We start from the raw sequence: 17,351 nt of genomic DNA, 5'->3' as shown, positions 1-17,351 counted from the left end.
CATCTGGTGCCAGGGACTCCACCTACCACCATGAGGGGGTCCTCATTGCCAGCAGTGGTAAGTGATTTGGCTCCAACATCCTGTCTCATCTCCTGCTTTCTTGAATCATTCCTGGAGCTACACACTGGATTCTCCAGAAGCAGATGCTAAGATGAAGTTTGGGTGCCTGATGTTTCTTAGGGATCTTCACCTGTGAGAGGAGGAGTGTGTAAGCAAGACTGGACATAGGGATTAGGTAGTTGAGCTGTGAGTCAGCCCCAGCAGAGCCCCGGTCAACCTGGTGGTGATCCAAGGAAGAAGAGCAAAAAAAAGCATCAGTTTCTGTCTTCTTTTTCCCATCATGAAACTTCACGCATATTTTATTCTGCACCCTCTTATGTGTCCTTCATTTCTGGTCCCTTCTATTTTTACTCAGTTTATTTGATCCTTCCACTGTTTTTGTTCCCCCTATCAAAACCTGCTTTTACTTTTCAGATTTTTTAAAAAGAATTTTATTATTTATTTACTTGAGAGAACAAGTTAGAGAGCACAAGTGGAGGGAAGGGGCAGAGTGAGCGAAGAAGCAGACTCCCCGTTGAGCAGGGAACCCGATGCAGGACTCGATCTCAGGACCCCAGGATCATGACCTAAGCCAAAGGCAGACTATTAACCAACCAAGCCACCCAGGCGCCCCACTTGTGAGGTTATTTATTTATTTTTTCTCTCTCTTTTTTTTAAAGATTTTATTTATTTGAGACAGAGAGAGAGAGAGGCAAAGAGAGAAGCAGGTTCCATGCAGGGAGCCCGACGTGGGACTCGATCCCAGGTCTCCAGAATCATGCCCTGGACTGAAGGCGGTGCTGAACTGCTAAGCCACCAGGGCTGCCCCCCCCCCCCCTTTTTTTAAGCATTTGGGAGTTTAGCCACAGGTCAAGTATTGTGTTTTGTTACGAATAAAAGGAAGATAGTCATGGAAATTAAGATCCAGAAAGATCTTTATGTTGTCTGACTCCCTTGTGTTACATGCACATGAGGGAAATGGTTGAATCCTGGTGACCAGCTGGTTCTTTTTTTATTCATCTAGTTCCTGGTACTGCTTTTCTTACTGACCCGTGAAGGAACACACATAAAACCTCTTTTGTCAGATGTGAATTTAGAAATGCAGTTTGTTTTTAAATACAAATATTTTGCTACTTGACTCTTAAACTCACTTTTCTTTTTTTCCCTCAGGCCATCAAGCCCTGTCGTCCTATGACCAACAATGCTGGCAGACTTTTCCACTATCGAATTACAGTCTCCCCTCCTACCAACTTTTTGGTAAGTTCCTAACAAATCAGATTTCATTTATTTTAAAATATAAATAGGTTGGATATATACAAACAGGTTAAAAATGTGAATAGGTTCAATACTGATTCAGTTTTTAAATTTTCTTTAAAAATATTTTTATTTTTATGTTGATAAAACTGGCCTTTATCTTAATGACTTTTATTTTGCCTTCTCTCACTATACTGCTTTCTGTACCTTTTTGCAATTCTGTTTTCAGTATCACATAGTAGCCACATTCATAACAGCCATGACTTCTAGAGCTATTCATGGGAACTGTGGAGTTGGAAGAGTTACATTCACATCTCTTAAAAATCCTTGACAAGCTAATATATTACCTAGTCACCCAATCAAGGTCTATTATATTTATGATAGTAATAATAATACCTAATATTTGTTGACTATGGTACCAAGCACCGCTCTGAATGTTGAACACGTATTCACTTATTTCTCACAACAAACTGTATTTCTCGCTACGCAGATGAGGCAACAATCTATGTTTTACGGATGAGGTTAAGTAACTTGCTTAAGATTATGCAGCTAGTAAGTGGCAGAGTGGGGATTTAAACCTTGGCAGTTTGATTGTAGTCCGCATGACTGTCTGCTAGTCTACCATGCTGTTAATCTTTCACAGCGCAAAATTGTTCTAGTTATTTCTATCCTCAAGAAATTTCTATTTCAAATTTAGATGATTAGTAAATAAATATTTTAACAACTTTATCAAGATAGCATTCATATACCATAAAAATCACCCACTTAAAGTATATATTTCATGATTTAATTCTTTTCACAGAATTGTGAAATCATCACTGCAATCTAATTTTCTTTTTTTTTTTTTTTGCAATCTAATTTTCGAACATCGTCATCTTCCATTCTCAAAAGAAACCCCTGTACTAATTAGTAGCAGTCAGTCCTTTTGCATACCTCAGCCTTCAACAACTGAGATACTTTCTCTATCATTAGCCTGTTCTAGATATTTCCTATGAATGGGATCATAGAAAATGTGATCTTTTTAGCTTCTTTCACTCAGCATAATGTTTTTAAGATTCATCCATCTTAGAACATATAACTTTATTCCTTTTTATGGCCAATTAATATTCCCTTGTATAAAAATACTGTATTTATCCATCTATTAGGTTGATGAACATTTGGGTGGTCTCCACTTTGGGGCTCTTATGAATAATGAATAATGCTGCTGTGAATGTTTGTGTAGAAGTTTCTATATGGATGTATGTTATCATTTCTCTTGGGTATAAACCTAGGCCTGGAGTTGCTGGATCATATGGTAACTCTGTATTTAATATTTTGAGGAACTACCAAAAGTTTTCCAAAGTGGGTATACCTTATTATTTTGTCAGAAGTTCTTTTCATTATATTTAATTTACACTAGCTTTATTTAGAATTATTTAAATACAAAATAACAGTAATACTGGCAAAACAACTAATGTACATGTGGGTATTCTTTAGCACCCTCCTCCAGTTCTCATAAATATATAATATTTAAAAGAATAATGTTCAATACCTGTGCTTAAAACTGTGTTTTTCAGGGCAGCCGGGTGGCTCAGTAGTTTAGCGCCGCCTTCGGCCCAGTTCGTGATCCTGGAGACCCAGGATCCAGTCCCATGTCAGGCTCCCTGCATGGAGCCTGCTTCTTCCTCTGCCTGTGTCCCTGCCTTTCTCTCTCTCTCTCTTCTCTCTTTGTGTCTCTTATGAATAAATAAATAAAATCTTTAAAACAAACAAACAAAACTGTTTTTTCAGGGTGCCTGGGTGGCTCAGTTGATTAAGCATCTGCTTTCAGCTCAGGTCATGATCCTGGAGTCCCAGGATGGAGCCCCAAGTCAGCCTCCCTGCTCAGCAGAGAGTCAGCTTCTCTCTCTCTCTCTCTCTCCCTCTGCCCCTTCTCCCACTCATGCACACGCTCTCTCTCTTGCTCACTCTCTTTCACAAATAAATAAATGAAATCTTTAAAAAAAACTGTTTTTTAGGTTGCCTATCTTGATAATTAGTTCCATATTTAGCATCTAGGATTAAAAATGATGGTATATAAGAATAGCATAAGGAAGAGAATCTTGGATGCTTAAATTAACATTTTATGTTTTAATTATAAATTCAATTTTCAGATAGTTAAGATTTTTGACATTATGTGGGAATTGATTTACCATATGTGGTGGGTGGCTTCCCCTTGGAGGTCCTGGGAAAAGAGCTGTGAGGGGTTGAGCCTCAGGCACCCTGAGTCCTTTCAGGGCCTTGCAGGCTGTTGTTAGTCTTGACTGTCATTATGCTGAGTCTTTTTCCACTTTAAGCTATTAGTTGACTGTGCTATTATCTTGTTCGTGTTAGGACTTTCATTAGTTCAGAATACAGTTCAGTAAGAATAGATCTGGTAGTGTTGTGGGATTAAATAAAACAAGTTCCTAGAAAATGAAGCCATATAGCCTTTTCCCCTTTATCATACCCATAATAAACATTCTTGAAGGTATCAATATGTAAATTTTACTGAAGCCAGAGAATTCCACGTAAAATTAAACTTTTATATAAAATTCCCCCTGGTGGTTTAGAAAAATGTTCACGGAGCCTATGGAGTCCATGCACTTCTCCCGTTGGTAGCTTTGTGTTCTCATGGATTTTGGCACATGCAAATCATGTTATTAAATTCATTCTTTGTGTTTCTCTTGCTTTTAGACTGACAGGCCAACTGTTATAGAATATGATGATCATGAATATATCTTTGAAGGATTTTCTATGTTTGCACATGCCCCCCTGACCAATGTAAGTATGTGCTAATTGGCTGGCTTTCTCCTTTCCTGTACCCTCTTCTTTCCCTTCATTCTTTGTTTCTGAAGTCAAAATAAACTTCTTTTCTTCTGACTTCTAAGTAACATTTACTTTGTGTCCCTCTGCATAAGCTGCAGGAAGTCTGAGGCAGCGTGTGTCAGGTGGGGGTGTGACATCTGTGCTAATGAGTCACAGGTTTGGTCCACATTAAATGGTGTAAGTAAACATGTGTCAGAATAGCATTTTGAGAGTGTGAAAGATTGAAAAAGAAAGATAAACTGTGGAATAATGTGTCAAAGCTATTTTGGGTTGGGTGTCCTTCAAAAGAAAGTTGGAAAGTTTTAAGGAGCAGCTATTATCTAGTGTCTGAGCAGTAGGAAAAGAGAGAGCTGTGTTCAAGACATTTGGAGTCTGCATCAATTTCCTACATTTTTCTGCTTTCGAATCCCAGGACTGTGTTTTCTTTAAGAGATTTTTGTCTGACATACAGATCTGTGATATTTTTATATAATATTTTATATTAAAGTTGCTTTGTTGGTAATTGGTTCAATGGAAGTTCTGTATCTGTGAGTCAAAATGTGCTGTCTCAAAGCTAACAGTCTTGGGAATTGTCTACTTCTGTATTCTAGTTGGACATAGAGTAGAATTTGCTGGCAGCTCAGGAAAGGAGCAGAGCAGTATATTCAGTCTGCTTGAGAACTTGTGAAATTATAGCTGTGATGTATCTACATCAAAATACAGTGTTCTTTAATCCTTTCTGAATTGGTTATAAGAAATTACATCCACAGTTTAAAAAGTTATTTAAGTGCTGTTTGCTCAAAATGTGAAATTCTGTGTCATTGGAGAGTAAGGAATAAAATTTTTGCCTGACCTTGTTCCTTTCTATCATTCTTTTTTTCCTTATAAGTAGACATGATTCTATAGTAGTGATACTAATTTAAAACAAATTGTTGTCTTAGTGTGATTTTCTTTATTCCACAATATGTTTTATCTTGGAGAATTTTCTTTAGAAGGTGATGACATTCTAAATATAAAAATAAAATTGTTTGATAATACATATTATTACATTTACCTCCAATGTGGACCATAATGTAGATAGGGGCATAATATTGGGCCATTCTTTTTTTAAGATATAATTGACATATACTATCATATTAATTCCAGGTGTACAATGTAATAATCATTCAACATTTGTACATAGTATGAAATGATCAGCATGTCTAGTAACATCCATCACCACACGTAGCTACCAGTCTTTATGAAAAGGCACTAAGAGGTTTGAGTTTTGATGGTTCTTTGCTTTTTTTTTTTTTTTTTTTTAAATGTCTCAGCCATTCAAACCCTTTGTTACACCAAACCTCGTAGTCTCGGACTGGGAAAGGCCATTGGAGGTCCTCTGGTCCAGCTCTTCCCACATAATGCATTTCTCTCTCTCTTTATTTTTTTTTCTTCCCCATGGGCTTGCAAATGTAAATAATTTGGTTACCATGAAAATCTTTATAATTATCTTACTTCTTATTTCCTTAGTAGTGATATAGATCTCATTTTAACTTTTAGGATCACCTTACTCAAAGGAGCAAAGCAGTGTGGCTTTAGAGAGACCAGGGTTTAAACAATAGTGAGGGAATCCTTGGGTGGCTCAGCAGTTGAGCAGCCTGCCTTCAGCCCAGGGCATCATGATCCTGGAGACCCGGGATTGAGTCCCGCATCGGGCTCCCTGCATGGAGCCTGCTTCTCCTCTGCCTGTGTCTGCCTCTCTCTCTGTGTCTCTCATGAATAATAAATAAAATCTTTAAAACAAAACAAAAAGTTAACAATAGTGGGTTCCGCTTACATGCTGTATGATTTGACATTTCAATCTTTATAATTCTTGATTTTCTTATCTGTAAGATAGAGGTATTAGTTGTAGCAATCTTACTGGTTTTTGTAAAAAATAAATGAGTAGACACATGAAAAGTGTCATGGTTTTTGGCGTACATGTTGTCATTTCTTATTTTGGATAAGATGTCAGACCTGGGTTTGTGTCTTCTAATCCTTTTTTTTTTTTTTTTTAACCAATTCTTAATATTTATGTGATTTTGGAGGAGTGATGCTTTGAGCTTTATTAAAGCCTGTCAGCACAAGGTTTGGCACTGAGAGGCTGCTAATGCTCAATTAATTGCAGTTGTTACTGTTATAAAATGAAAGATAGGACTGAAAATTCCTGACTCCACATATATTTTATATAAATACTCAAGTTCTCCAAATTTGAGAACTTCACTCTGTAATGAGAAGATAAGCCTCATCATTTATGTTAGAGATGTTGATAAAATAAATCGAGTTTTAAGCTGAATGTTGTACAGTTCATAGGGATTAGATCCATCAAAGGCCTCTTGAATTTGAAATAGCCTCCCAGAAAAAGAATTATTAAATCGCTTTACTGATCTGATTCATTTTCTTGCTAGAGAGAGCATAGCAGCAAGAAGGGCATGCAAATGATGGTAATGTTAGAATCTCAGCCAATCTAGTTCTGACAAGTTTTCTTAAGATCTTCTTGAATCGAAGTGGATTGAAAGCTTTGTTGGCTAAGTATAGAGCATTTGGGAGCATTTTATCCTTTTATGTAGCGCATTTACTATGACTTAGAATACCTGATACTATTAAGGACTTTGACAACATAACTAAAGTTATAAAGATACATGTATTATAACTGTATAATATCTTATCCTCCTCAAAAGCACAAGAAAACCCCTGCTCTTAGTTGGCTTTCCATTTCCAGTGGCCTCACTGCCCTGGATTTAGCCATTCAACACCTGGAAGTAGTAGAGGTAGAACGTAGAAGTTTAGGGAGGTTTTTTTTTGTTTCTTTATGATAGGATGAATTAAGAGTTAATGTCAGTCAGTATTCAAACATGTTTTAAGAAATGGTAGGCATTTATATTATTTGACCATTGATCTTGCAATAAATTGAGCTCACCATATGTAGAAAAATGACAAATTCTCTTTGACACTTAGGGAGAGATGGAAGTTTGAATAGAAATGGAGATCTTGCTTTTCCAGATTTGTGTATCTCAGAAGGGCTCTGGTGGTATGGATAAGAGGCCCAAAGAAAGTAAAATATATATAAGAGAAGAGCTCAAAGAAGGAATCCCAAGAAGGGATTTTAGTTGAAATGATCCAGGGATAGGACTGTCCTTGCATAAATCATCCAGCAGAGTTGCTTTTGTGCATGCCCGCCTCTTGACTTCCCAAGGGCTCTGGTCCTTTTCTCTTTTGGATGCTCTATTACAGTCTCAACTACAGTTTTTCCTTCTATGCATCTTTGGATCCCCCCCCCCCCAAGTTGATGTTTATAGCTATGACATGGCTCTGTGCTCCTCACTCACATTTCATATTGCCTTTTGGACATATACCCACCTTGATATCCCCTCAAGTTCCTTACTGTCAACCTATGCAAAACTGAACCTGTCCTCTTCCTCGTATATTGAATTTGAGGTACTTGAGGGACATCCTATGAATTTCTTTGTATTAATGACATTGTGATTTGTATTAATGTCATTAGGCTAGAAACTTTTCTCTCTTCTTCTCTATCAACTTCCACATCAGAATGGTCATTGTATATTTCAGTAACATCTTCTATGTTTAAAATTTGCCCTCTTGCTTCCAGTCTTTGTCTTTGGCTTCTGGACTGTTTCATCAGACTCCATTCTGGTCTTCTGGTCTCTTGCCTTGCTGTACTATAAACCATTTCTATAGTGTTTACATAGCAGCCCATCCAAAATGTAAACTATGATAGTCTCTCACTTAAAGTACTTGGGTGACTTCTCATTACCCTTAATGATATTACTTGTCATTAAGGACAAGCCCATAATCCTTAAGGTGGTTAATATGTTTTTTTGTCCAGAGTCTCCTTCCTTCTATGTATTTCACTCTTGAACAGCTAAAAGACTTGGTCTCCCCACAGTGCCTAAACATCGTTCTTTCCCAACTTTATTCTTCTGGATGACCTGGGAAACGTATCTTTAAAGACTCAAATATTAACTCCTACTTGGTTCTTTTGTACTTTTTACTTTTTTGTTTGCGTATTTGTTTTTAATTGCACTTAATACATTATATACATTATATTTTATTTATACTTATTTACATACCTGTCTTCATCTTTAGAGCCTTACCTTTTAAAAAAGGTAGGGGCTGTGGCTTGTTTTAGAGTAACTACACACCTAATGCAGGTTGTTAGCAAAGGATAGGTATTTAAAAATATGAATAATACACAAATTTGTGACTCTCAAATATGTTTAAATGATTATAGGAATAAAGAACTTAAAAATAATAGTGGCCTTTGTGTATCACTTTAGTTCATTTAAAACCCATTACCACGGGGATCCCTGGGTGGCTCAGCAGTTCAGCACCTGCCTTTGGCCCGGGGTGTGATCCTGGAGTCCCGGGATGGAGTCCCGGGACCGAGTCCCGCATCGGGCTCCCAGCATGGAGCCTGCTTCTCCCTCTGCCTGTGTGTCTGCCTCTCTCTCTCTCTCTCTCTCTCTCTCTCTCTCTCTCTGTCTATCATGAATAAATAAATAAAATCTTAAAAAAAAAAACAAAACATTACAAGGTTGAAAATGGATTTTTTTAGTAAAGTGAATTATAAATTTCACTCAAATTAGCCATTATCCTTAAAAAAAAAAAAAAAAAAAAAGAAAAAAAAGATAAGAAAAGAAAGAAAAATCACCAAAGAACTAACCTTCATTTCTGAGAAAAGGATTTCCAGTAGATGGCATTATAAGACTATTTTTGTTTTTCTTTTACCATTTCTTTTACTGGTAGAATTAAAGTTTCTTTCTTTCTGATTACTGTGGTTTGTAAAACCGATTACATCTATATAAAATCATCTTATGGACAGATTGAATGGCCAGAAAAGCCTACTTAACACATCTCTAGGCTTCCAAGTTTATTTTTCTTCTCCAGCTCGTCAGCTAAACCACTCGAGTAACCTCACACTTTCCCTCTCATTCCTTCCTTCATTGAAAAATACACTTATGGAAAACTTATTGTGTGTAGGCACTAGGCTAGTGTCTGATGACCAAACTAGATAGATGTAGATTTATTTCATCTGTGCCTGCCTTCATTTTCAAATAAACCTTGAGTATCCATATGTAATGTGAGGTGTATATTCTATTGGCCCAGAGCTGTAGCAAGAGTTTCTTAGATCGGCTACCTTAGGCAAGATACCTGATGACACTGCCTTAGTTTACGCCTCTGTATAATAGTTGTGCCTATCTCATGGCTGTGGTTTCATGAACAACAGTATGTGAAGCAGCACAACAGTGCCTGGCTCGATAAGTGTTAACTGTTAGGATTGTTACTACCATGGTCTCTTTTGCTCCAGAGCTGAAAGGCAGCCCGAGTTGCGTGCATTTCGGTGACGTATGAGTCTATAAGTGATGGGTTGTCATCTTGTTATCCCTGATCTACTTGAAGAGCTAAAGATTTTGAAAGATTTAAAAAACCTGAGAAAAAGAAATAGTTAATTGTTATTTTATCAGTATTTTAGAGGCGCTATATTTGGTTTTAGTGAATTCTTATGTTTGTGTTCCACTGCTGATACAGTTAATTAAGCACCAACGTTATGCAAGTTTCCTATAGAAGCTGGGCTAGCTGGATTCATGCCTCTAAAATCCAGCAGTTGTGGTCAAAGCTTCGTGTACAATACTGCTGACAGCTTGGATTCAGGTGAAACTATCTCACTGGGTTCATGGCCTTGTGGGTCAGATAGCAAATACCTATGCACTGTGAGCCTGCAGGAAGGTAGTGCAGAACTGAACTTCTCATTTTTATTGTTGCAGATTCCGCTGTGTAAAGTAATTAGGTTCAACATAGACTACACAATCCATTTCATCGAGGAGATGATGCCTGAGGTAAGAGAAAAGATTATTCAGTGGCCTGATGTGGTTTGTTCTTTTTGTTTATTCCACACTTATATCTTTTTTTTAAGGGAGGGGAGTCCACACTTGTATCTTTAAAGCGTTGAACCTGGCCAGCTTTGGCTATTTGCCATAGGAATGCCCCTAAAGAATGGTGTTCGCTGTTGAACGGGTCAGTGAGATATAGCTCTAGGAGCAAGATTAAAATTTGGGTCATTTTTCAACTTCTGTTGACCTATTTTTGACCTTATTTCTCCTCACGTTGCATCTGCTGATAGTAACTTTTACATCTGTTTCCAGTTTGTTTTGGATGGGGGGACAGATTTTGGTTACTGGTCGTTATCCGAGGGGAAATTAGAACAGCGAAACCAAATCTGATAGCTGTTGGAATAATCTTATTCATTATCTCCAGTGACAAGATCAATGCTTGGTTCATTTTTCTTCCCCATATATTTACATATTTTTCCTAATTGTTTTTCATTGCGGATGCTCAGCAGCAGATTTATCTAAATATATGCAAGAAGTTTAAAATTCCAAAGCAAGATTAATGTGAATCTCAGAATGATTCATTGCCCGATCTTGAATTTAGTGGTGTCAACAAATCACACGAAGAAATAACAACTAGACAGCAAAGAAGCTTGTGCACTTAACATTTGTGGAGTCGGGGTCGATTTCCTGAGCCCCTGGCTCTTCTTGCAAACCTTGTTTAACAGTGAAGCTCTGTCATGGGCAGTGGAGCACTGAGGGGGATTGATGAGCGTGACACACGTGCTTAGTGTGCACCTGTTTCACTCTGAGCTAGTCCTGGTAATTCTAGCTGTCCTTCAAAAAGAATTAAAGAGAAAGGGCCACCCCTTCATTCTCCAACTTAGAAGGGCTTCCTTTTTATTTTTAAGGTCATTAGCCTTCATTTGCTATTGTAGAAGTTGATGACTTTTGGCGTGATCTCACACAGGGTGATTTATGGACCCTAGGCAAGACAAGTAGGAGGAAGAATTATGAGACAGGTCTCACTTGTAAACATATCATCTGTTAAGCTTGTTTACAGGAGGAATTTTGGTACAAAGTTTTGTGGTTTTTCTTAGCCCTGTATTCACCTTCATTAAGAATTTGAATTTTTTTGGCAAAAAGACCTCTTTTTATTAGTGATTCTGGGTATGTTTGAAGGATGGGGGTGAGCAGGGGTGGGGAGGGGGAGATAAACCTGCCAGTGTGTGTACACGTGTGTACGTGCATGTGTGCTTTGAATTAATAAAAAAATCCCCAGGAGATTCTGAGATTTAATTGCCTAGAAAAATATAATGAGATTTTAATTTTTTATTATTTTTTAAATGTTTTTTTATTTATTCATTTGAGAGGGGGGAGAGACAGAGCGGAACAGAGTAGGGGGGAGGGCCAGAGTGAGAGGGAGAGACAGACTCTCTGCTGAGCAGGAAGCCCAACGTAAGGCTTGATCCCAGGACCCTGAGATCGTGACGGCAGATATTTAACTGGTTGAGCCACTCAAGCATCCTGAGATTTTAATTTTTTAATTTCACATCATTTTACTTGTATGTTTGTAAGGGCTGAGTTCACATTCTTGTAGGAATCCTAATGGTATTATTGCCTATTTCACTTATGTCTCAAGCCAATGAGCTATTGTAGGACAGTGGCTAAACTTTTTAGGAAATTACATGTTTTTTTAAGTATAGTTTTAATACATACTTTTTTAAGACACTTGACTAGGACAAGTTGAACGTTCAGTCTGTATACGTTGACAATAGTATAGTAATTTGATTTGGGTGTATTTTTCAGAATTTTTGTGTGAAAGGACTTGAACTCTTTTCGTTATTCCTGTTCAGAGATATTTTGGAATTGTATGACTGGAATCTTAAAGGTAAATAACAAGATTTAAAGAAAAGTATAATGCTTGTAGGAGATAATTGTGGTATATATAAAAACTTGAAGCAGTGAGAAGACAATTGAAATTCTCCTTATTTTAAGTACGCAGGAAAAAGTATGTTATTCATAGGAACACTTGCTATACTTTGACATGAATAAGTCTTTATGGGTCTTATTTTAACTTTTAATACAATTTGACAGTGTTCATTACCTAAGATTACCATTATCTGTTACCTGATACCTAAGATGATGATACCAGTTACTATGAGTAACTACTATCTTGATTTATGTACACCAGGGAAACCTCATTAGTTAATATTTTAAATCTATTGAACCTTACTATAATAAACTTCTTGCAAGATGACAGTTTATTAAAACAGAACTTCAGTCAGCCTTCAGAGCACACACATACACTTTGAGTTATAGAAGTTCAAAACTTGGTTCTTAGATAATTGTTCATTTCTTTGGAGTGTTTATATTCCAGCAGACATTGACTTATTTACTTTTAAAACAGTGTATTGATGAATGGCTTTTCAAACCAAGTTTTTAATAGTATTTGTTACTTTCCCCCCCAGTGGTATTGATTAAAATAGAAAAGAATGAAAGCACAAGCATATCATGTAGTAGTTCAACTATAACAAAAATCTTTATATTTTTGGCTTTCTAAAAATAGTTTTACTGCATATGTCCTATATGGGGTATATCCTTGGAGCTTTTATTCCCCTCTGACTTTGAGTAGTCCTCTCACTGCAGTCTTCATTGGATGTTTGTGGCAGTTATCTCATGATTGATTGAGCTACTGGGGAGAAGAAGGGGTGGTGTTTTTTTTATGTCCCGACTTCTCTGGTGGTGTTTCTTTGTGGTTATCATAAATCTTAGGAATTAAGGCACAGTGTTTGTTTTCTAAGGCTGTTTTATTTATTTTTTCTTTCCTTTTCACTTGTTTGCTTTAGGCCCTTTGTTTGAAGACAGTCCTCCCTGCTGCCCAAGATTTCATTTCATGCCACGTTTTGTGAGATTTCTTCCAGGTAAATCTTTTGGCTTGTCAGTGACCTGGTGAGATAGTGCATCTGAAAATAAGCCTGCCATTCTCTTTTTAATCTTTAGGGACAACTTCCCACCTCAGACACTGTTAATTATCTACTTCTCAGGTCAGGGATGAAATGTAAAATTATACACCCTGATTTGTATCCCTGTGTAATTTATGGTAGCCCCAAATTAGATGAGCAGTGGGACAAGTGATAAAAAAACTTTGAAAATCTACCTGATAAAATATCGTGCACCTATTTTTTTTAATATTGTGCAACTATTAAAAGTAACATGGATAAATGTTGCTCTAGAAATGCATATGGTTAATTGGAAAACAATTAGTATAAAATTTTGTATGCACTATGATTATATTAAAAATTACTGCAATAAGTCTATTAATGTAGTGATATTGGTGATTATTTTCCTATTTTTTGACACATTCACGTTATGGTGAAAAATTAGGTATTTTCTCACTAATTAAAATAGGTAAGTAAATATATTTTACTTTTTTAAGGCAGTATTATGAGCTTTAAAATTTTTTTTCAAGAGTCTAGCTATGAGATATGGCATTAGTTATATTTCATGTTTTTAAAAAGCTAGATTTTATGAAATCTTTGGAAGCCTTTTGGTGTGCAAAATCTTCACTTAAATGAATTTATCCCTTGAATCTCACTCTGGCATCTTACTTTCTGGTGACATTTTTATATTCCTCCAACCTCTTATGCCCTAGTCCCTTTGCTTCTACCTGAATCTTCCCTTTTCTTCCTGTGTACAGCTACCTTTCTTTGCTTTCTCGCTTAAGTCTTGTGCTCTCACTTCTGTGTCTCAACTCTAGTGACCTCAGCGCCTTGTGCTAGCCACCACTTTCCACTAAAATGTCAATTCTGCCATTTGCCTTTTCTTGTCCTGTTTCTGGGCCACTCAGTGATAGTGGAGGAAAAAACCAATTAGCTGCTATGTTAAATCTGTGATCCACAATTTCAGATGGGGAACTTTTTGGAATGTAAGCTTTTTTTTTTTTTTTAAGATTTTATTTATTTATTCATGAGAGAGACAGAGCGAGACAGAGAGAGAGAGGGAGAGAGAGGCAGAGACACAGGCAGAGGGAGAAGCAGGCTCCATGCAGGGAGCCCGACATGGGACTCGATCCCCGGTCTCCAGGATCATGCCCTGGGCTGAAGGCGGCACTAAACTGCTGAGCCCCCTGGGCTGCCTGGAATATAAGCTTTCTGCCCACATCTGCATGTCAGCAGTTTCAGGAAATCATCCCTGTGCTCATACTCTCCTTCCCGTAGCCCTTGTCCTCCTGGGGGCTGGAGACCTGGCCTTCCCCATGCCTCACTACCCTGGTTTGAGCCTGTCACACCTTGTGGTCCACGCACAGCCCAGCTTTGCTTGGGCGCCCCACTCCCTCTTACACTGTCCCTGCCCTGCCACAGCTGCTGATACCAAAGCTAGCCTCCCAAAGATCACATCTAGTAGACACACTGTAGTTCCAGTCTCTTCCCTGATGTGGTACCTGGGCTCTTAACCCTGTCTTCTGTGTGCTGAGCTCTCCTTGCTTTCCTCCTGGCTTTCTGATTTATCTTTAGTTTCTGGTCTGCTCATTCTAGTTTAGATTTCAGGATTTTGTCCTTGATACTGTTCCCTCAGTTCAGACAGTCACAATGGCTTATTTTTATTTTTTATTTTATTTTTTAAAGATTTATTTATTTATTTGACAGAAAGAGAGTGCACAAGTAGGCAGAGCGGCAGGCAAAGAGGCAGGCAGAGGGAGAGAGAGAAGCAGGCCCCCGCTGAGCAGAGGCCCGCAGGAGGCTTGAACCCAGGACTATGGGATCTTGACCTGAGCCAAAGTCAGATGCCCACTTGATTGAGCTACCCAGGCACCTCTTATTTTTATTTTAGAATAGCATTACTCATATTTTCAGTATTATTGTTAATGCTTATTTCATTTGGAAAATGCATTCAAAAGCTTTTCTCCTTTGTACAGCTGGTATTATCTTATTGAGAAATCTTTTCATGTGAATGCATCTTTGATTTTATAATGGAGCTTTAGCAGCAAACTTATTAGAAGATGGTGCTAGACTGAGCTTGTTGAAAGCCTTTACTTTCTCTGTCTGCCTCTAGGCATTTTATGACCAGACAAATCTCTGAGAGAAAGACAGTTATAAAATCATCTTAAAGAAAAATCTTATGTCGAGATTTACTTTGTGAGATTTGAACTCTTGCAAAATGTTTCTTATAACTATGTAGGGATAACATTTAGGTTGTCATAAAGAAAAGGCCTATTTATTTATTTATTTATTTATTTATCTATGGATTTATTTTTAAACAGGATTTACCTTTTCATTAGACTTCCCTTTGAAAATACATATATTAAAAAGCCCTGAAAGATACAGAAAAATATCTAATGTGTGAAATGTATTTTGGTATTGGGTGGCAAATTAGGATTGATTTGCTTTTTACAATATGACTTCATTAAAATCTTTTACAAATGGTAAATTACGAGGCACCTGGGTGGCTTAGTTTGTTAAGCGTCTACCTGTGGCTCAGTTCATGATCCCAGAGTCCTGAGAGTGAGCCCCACATGGGGCTCCCTGCTGAGCTGGTAGCCTGCTTCTCCCTTTCCCTTTGCCCTTCCCCGCTGTTTGTGTTCTCTCTCTCTTGAATAAATAAAGAAAATGGTGAATTTAAAAGAAAAACATTTTAATATATATTTTCTTTTTTTTTTACTGTGTGTAGGCTATTTCTACCTAGTTGTCATCATACTAATATATGATTTTGCATCCTAGTTTTTTCTAATTCATTGAGCAGATGGATATTTTCAAGGAACATGGTAGGTAGTGCCAAATTTCTTACCAAAAGAATAGCATCAATTTATGCTACCATGAAAAATGCATTCTTAGTCTTCTTCATATTTTGGACCCCCCCCCCTTTCTTCACTTCTTCCTTCTTCCTTCCTTCAACTCCGTGAGGCTTCAACACAGTGTCTGTCTTGTGTCAGTGCTAACATACTACTTGGCACATAGCAGGGACTCAGTAAATACTTGTTTACTGACTTTATTTAATTGGGCACAATAGCGCCTTAGCTAATTATTGATGTGTTTTTTTACTAGTGAGAGTGAATTATTTTTAAACATTCTTTGGTACTCTCTCTTATTTTTTAAAAGTAAACATTTGAAGTATGATGTAAACACTGAATTGTGCACGTCATAAATTTAAGACTGAATTTTCACAAAGTGAATGTGACTGTGTACTCAGCACCCAGATCAAGATGACCAGCATTCAGGACTCCCCTTGCAGTCACTTCCCAGCTTCTCAAGGGTAGCCTCTATTCTGACTTAAAAACACCATGTTAATTTTACCTATTGTTTAATTATAAGAACTAGAATTATGTGTTCCTCTTTGTTTTTGTCTTCTTTTGTATTACATGTTTTTGAGACACCTGTTACAGTTAATTGTAGTTGGTTAATTCTCATTACTACATAGTATTATATGGTATGACTAAGGTGTATTTAACCTATCTGTGATAAATGGACATTTGGATATTCAGTTTCTGGCTCTTTCAAATAGCATACATATGTTCACCATTACACTCATACATGCCTTTTTGGAGAGCATATATTTATGCTTTCCCATTGCAGATATTTACCTAAGAGTGGAAATTCTAGTTTTGTTTACATTAAGCTTTGTAGATAGTTTCCAACAGTTTTCTACAATGATTGCTTCATTTTCCCTCCGCACCAACAGTGTATAGGATGCTTCAGTATAGTCCACATTTTCACCGACACTTGACATTTTTCTTTCATTTTCAAGGTAGCCATTTTGATGATTGTTCAAAGGTATCATATTGTTTTAATTTTCACTTCCCTAATGACTTATGAAATGGAGCCATCATTTCATGTATTAATTGACAATTTGGATATTATCTTCTGAAGTGCTATTTGAGTCTTTAGCTTATTTTTCTATTGGATGATACCTGCGTTTATCTCATTTATTTGTAGGTATATAAATAAATATATATAAACATATATAAATATTTATCGTACATGAGACTTTTGTCAGATGTAGAGATTGCCAGTTCCTTCTCTGTGGATTGCTTCTTCACCATGTTAATGGCGATTTTTGATGGACAGAAATTCTTAATTTTAATATAGTCCAATTTATATTCTTTTATGCTTATCTTGTTTATGAAATGTTTGCTTACCGTGAGGTCATCAAAAAACTCTCCCTATATTTTCTAGAAATTTAGATCTCTAATCTGTCTCAAAATTTGTTTTTCAATTGGTATGAGATCTGAGTCAAGATTCCTTATTTTTATTTTTATTTTTTTAACACTTCTAATTTTCAATATGGATATCCAGTTGACTCTGCAGCATTTTTTGGAAAAATCATTTGTTCTTCATAGAATTAAAGTGTTACTTTTGCTCTTTATTGACTCATCTCTGTGTGTGTTTG

At 36.9% G+C, this 17,351-nt stretch overlaps 1 protein-coding gene across 6 annotated transcripts in view; it reads left to right on the top strand.

The window, feature by feature from the left end:
• Positions 1-17,351, top strand: part of DROSHA (drosha ribonuclease III) — a 119,464-nt gene that overhangs the window by 29,937 nt on the left and 72,176 nt on the right. For all 6 annotated transcript variants that reach the window (XM_055325124.1, XM_055325127.1, XM_055325128.1 and 3 more), the window contains 5 exons: positions 1,210-1,296; positions 3,988-4,074; positions 9,903-9,974; positions 11,775-11,856; positions 12,815-12,889. In XM_055325124.1, coding sequence (XP_055181099.1) covers positions 1,210-1,296; positions 3,988-4,074; positions 9,903-9,974; positions 11,775-11,856; positions 12,815-12,889 — 403 coding nt within the window. The remainder of the gene's footprint in view (positions 1-1,209; positions 1,297-3,987; positions 4,075-9,902; positions 9,975-11,774; positions 11,857-12,814; positions 12,890-17,351) is intronic.

This window comes from Nyctereutes procyonoides, unplaced genomic scaffold (assembly GCF_905146905.1).
Source record: "Nyctereutes procyonoides isolate TBG_1078 unplaced genomic scaffold, NYPRO_anot_genome, whole genome shotgun sequence".
Lineage (NCBI taxonomy): Eukaryota > Metazoa > Chordata > Mammalia > Carnivora > Canidae > Nyctereutes > Nyctereutes procyonoides.
The sequence above is the reverse complement of the archived record's forward strand: the minus strand, read 5'-3'. Positions and strand labels throughout refer to the sequence as shown.